The sequence below is a fragment of the Nicotiana attenuata genome, unplaced genomic scaffold (genome assembly GCF_001879085.1).
Source record: "Nicotiana attenuata strain UT unplaced genomic scaffold, NIATTr2, whole genome shotgun sequence".
In the NCBI taxonomy this organism is placed as follows: domain Eukaryota; kingdom Viridiplantae; phylum Streptophyta; class Magnoliopsida; order Solanales; family Solanaceae; genus Nicotiana; species Nicotiana attenuata.
Window position 1 is genome coordinate 1 of NW_017695095.1, and position 3,731 is coordinate 3,731.

Genomic DNA, 3,731 nt, shown 5'->3' on the forward strand with positions numbered 1-3,731 from the left:
AACACCTTGCCGAGGGCCTGTGCACCCCCGGAATTAGTCGGGGCTCTTAGAGACTCGGACACCCGGTGCAAAATAAAAAAACAAATAATGAGGACTAAGCATAGTTTTAATGCTTTGTGATATTGAACAACAATTTTCAGTGTTAACTTTTAGTCTATGAAACTCGATTCCTGATTTTATGGCCAAATCTTTCAGCTTTACATGATTGATATGTTGATATTCTGATAGATGCTCAAATTACCACATGAAGCTTTGTCCTTTGTAGTGTTATTATCTGTCACCGTATGATTCAAATACGTTTGTTAATGCCTTGAAGTTGTTCAATTGCATGATGCAGCAATGAGAATGACATCACGGAGAGGCTTAAGCGTATTATTCAAGCAAATGCCAGACTTCTCGAAGACATTTCTGATACAAGTTTTCAAAATAAGAGTCTGGTATTTTTTAGTTCACTTCCTGATCTTTTTTGATCGAAGACTTCCTTCTGATTTTGAAAATCAATGATTCAGTGTTATCAATTATCAGCTTTTTGTAGCTTCTTTTTTTGGTTAATTAGATGGAAATCTTAATATACTTTTCATGGACTTTATATTCAATATGTGCTGTATTGCTGTTATGTTATAGTCGAACTCTGCCTACTGGAATGAGAAGTACTAGGCATGTTTTGATATCTATTGCATCTCACCCATCGCCAAAAGATTTTACATTGCATATCGACATTTTAGGAGTCCATTTTTCTTATAAGTGATGTTCAGAAACCTAATATGATTATATCTTCCGTTCCATAAGTGTGGGTGGCTATTTGTGGTTGGTTTTTCTTAAAACAAGTATAGAGTAGAGTGTTAAGAGGAATCTCAATTGGTCTTACTCCTTATTGAAGTTGTTGAGTTATATAAAATCCTCATTAGATAAATAAGAACATCCAAATTATAAAGATTTTGGGCCGCTTCACCCTTTGCATGAATGTTTCATGGATGCTTAGGTCTTTAGTGTGGCATCTGAGACGCACTTTGTTAATTGTGAAGAACATTTACCTTGAGTCTGATTCAGCCTCAAAAACTAGCTCATTTAGTGAAAATTGTACTCGACCACATGAGAATTTCTGCTTCTGCCCAGCTTTTTTTCACCATGCCACTTCCGTTAACTCGTTATCAGGTTCTCAGCGTGTTATTTCTAGCATCAGCTTTTGCCGGCTGTGGAAAAGCACCAGTTGATAACTTTATCTCTAAGTTAGAGATGTAGTTTAAGATATTTATGATGCAATAGCATGCAAATTACAACTGATGGGAATTCTTTCATATATTATGCACTTCAACACTGGTGGGTTAGTACTTTGTACTTGCTGGTTTAGCAGATAAAGTTGTCCTCAGGGGTGAATACTAATACCAGGGTTACATTCTCTCCTACCTAAATTGACCTTTTACTTCCATAATATGAATTTAAGAATTTATCCATTTATACCTGTGGAGAGAGCTGCAACAATAGATTTTAAACCTATGTTAGGTAAATTATTTATCAAATTGTTTTAGAATCATTGAAACGGAAAAGCCTTGTGCTTTTGTTAAATCTTGGTATTTCCGCACACTATTGCCAATTACTGTGTCTTCAAGATTAAATGGCTGGGATAGTGTCGGGTGGATTTCTGAATCTAACTACTGTATAAGCGACTCGACTTGGTTTGTCTGGTAGTTTTGTTAGTTCTGCCAAATCCTAGCACTACTTCACCAAATTATCTCCTTTTCGAAAGATGTACCTGTTTCTTTTTATAGTCTTATTGAACACTATGTCAGTCACCGGAGAGTCTAGATATCAATCCTGCTAAACTGTGTGCCAAGCTTTCTATTCCCTGGTGAACACTACAAAATGATCATGCATTTTTTGACATTGGTTTGACATAGTAACTGAATGTTTAATACGAGCTTTTCCTATGAGAGATATATGTCAGCAAAAGGTGTCTATTTAGGCTGCACTCGAGGCGCGTAACAGGCAGGGTTTTTCCAAACGTTAGAGCTATTTGGACGTTTTGTACCGTGCATGGATAATTGTCAATTTGCTGATGCATTAGGACCAGATATTTTCTGCCTATTCATGCTACTTTCCTGTTTTTTTGGCTTACTTGATGTTACAACTTTGATATAGAATGCTTGGGTTGATCTGCAAATGGAAGTTGCACAGTATATAAACAGTGATGTTCGTGGAGTGCCACTACATTTGCAAGCTAGTAAACCAATGAGTGGTTTCACTCAACGCCTTAAAGGAAAGCAGGGACGATTCCGTGGAAATCTCTCAGGGAAGCGTGTGGAATATACTGGACGAACTGTTATATCTCCTGATCCGAATTTGAAAATTACAGAGGTCTGCCATGAAACTATTGTTTGATCAATATTGGTCGTTTTATTTCACTGTGAAGGTAGAATCACAAATACATATGCAGGTTGCCATTCCAATACTGATGGCTCGAATTTTGACATATCCTGAGCGAGTTTCACAGCACAACATAGAGAAGTTGAGGCAATGTGTTCGTAATGGACCAAATAAATATCCTGGTGCGAAGTTTATCAAGCATCCTGATGGAACTGAGATGTATGAACTATTAAATTTTTTAACCCCTTCCTGTAAAACACATCCATAAATCTTCTAAAGCCTGTCTTAATTGTATAATGCAGATCGTTGATGTTCTCTTCTAGAAAGCGTCATGCTGATGAATTGAAATTTGGTTATATTGTCGATCGGCATCTGGAAGATGGAGATATAGTCCTGTTTAACAGACAGCCAAGTCTTCATAGGATGTCAATCATGTCTCATCGGGTGACTATTATTTGATCAAATGATGTGTGAATGGACGTTTTGTTCATGCGGGCAGTGGATTAATTCTGTTTTTAAATTTTAAATTTTAAATTTTTCGTCAGGCAAGGATAATGCCATGGCGCACATTGAGATTTAATGAATCTGTATGCAATCCTTATAATGCTGATTTTGATGGGGACGAGATGAATATGCATGTGCCACAAACAGAAGAGGCGAGAACAGAGGCTCTTATGTTAATGGGGGTAAGTTTATTCCTTCCGTCCATCTTTACCTGACATATATGAAGAATTGAGTAAAATGGTAGTGTTTTGAGTTAGCTAGACAAGTGTTTGAATTAATAGTAATGTGAAAAAGAGAAGTCCAGTCGAGAAAAGGCCGCATCTTAGTGTTTTGAGGCTAAACATTTGATGTGTTGAGAAAAGTGTCAACCTTTTGTGGTTGGACTAAGACAGAAATATGGCCTATACTATCCAACCGATACAAAGTCTGTTTTGGCTTTTTTATTTTGACTAACATTTCAATTGTATTCAAGCTTTAAGAGAAGTAATTTGCTTGGTATAGTCCTTACAATAAAAAATTTCTTGGTATGGTCCACGGTTTTATTTTATATACATAATGTAGTACAATTTCTGGGAAGAACCAAAAATCTAGATTCAATATGGGATGATGATAAGCCGGGTTGGGTGTTTTCATTGCATTTATGCAGCTTACAACTTGTTTGGATGGTTGTTACCTATTGTATTGTATCGTTCTGTTACTTTAAATACAATGTTTGTTTTGATTGTTACTTAAATTTTATTGTATCGTATCGTTAAATCCGTCGTTACATAACGATGAAAAGTGCCACTTTATGGAATGACGGATTTGGTGTGGTGGCGTCGTTACCTTGCTTTTTTCTCTCATCTTGCCCTTCCTTATTATTA

The 3,731-nt window shown here is 36.4% G+C and overlaps 1 protein-coding gene across 1 annotated transcript; it reads left to right on the forward strand.

Annotated features, from left to right (window-relative positions):
* Positions 1-337: 337 nt before the first annotated feature.
* LOC109222630 (DNA-directed RNA polymerase III subunit 1-like) lies at positions 338-3,050 on the forward strand (the record flags this gene model as incomplete). Its single annotated transcript, XM_019386960.1, is given in 5 exon segments — positions 338-437; positions 2,140-2,355; positions 2,435-2,583; positions 2,667-2,808; positions 2,910-3,050. Coding segments are annotated over 5 exon segments (748 nt in total), but the record flags the coding sequence as incomplete, so codon positions are not given.
* Between the last annotated feature and the right edge of the window lie 681 nt (positions 3,051-3,731).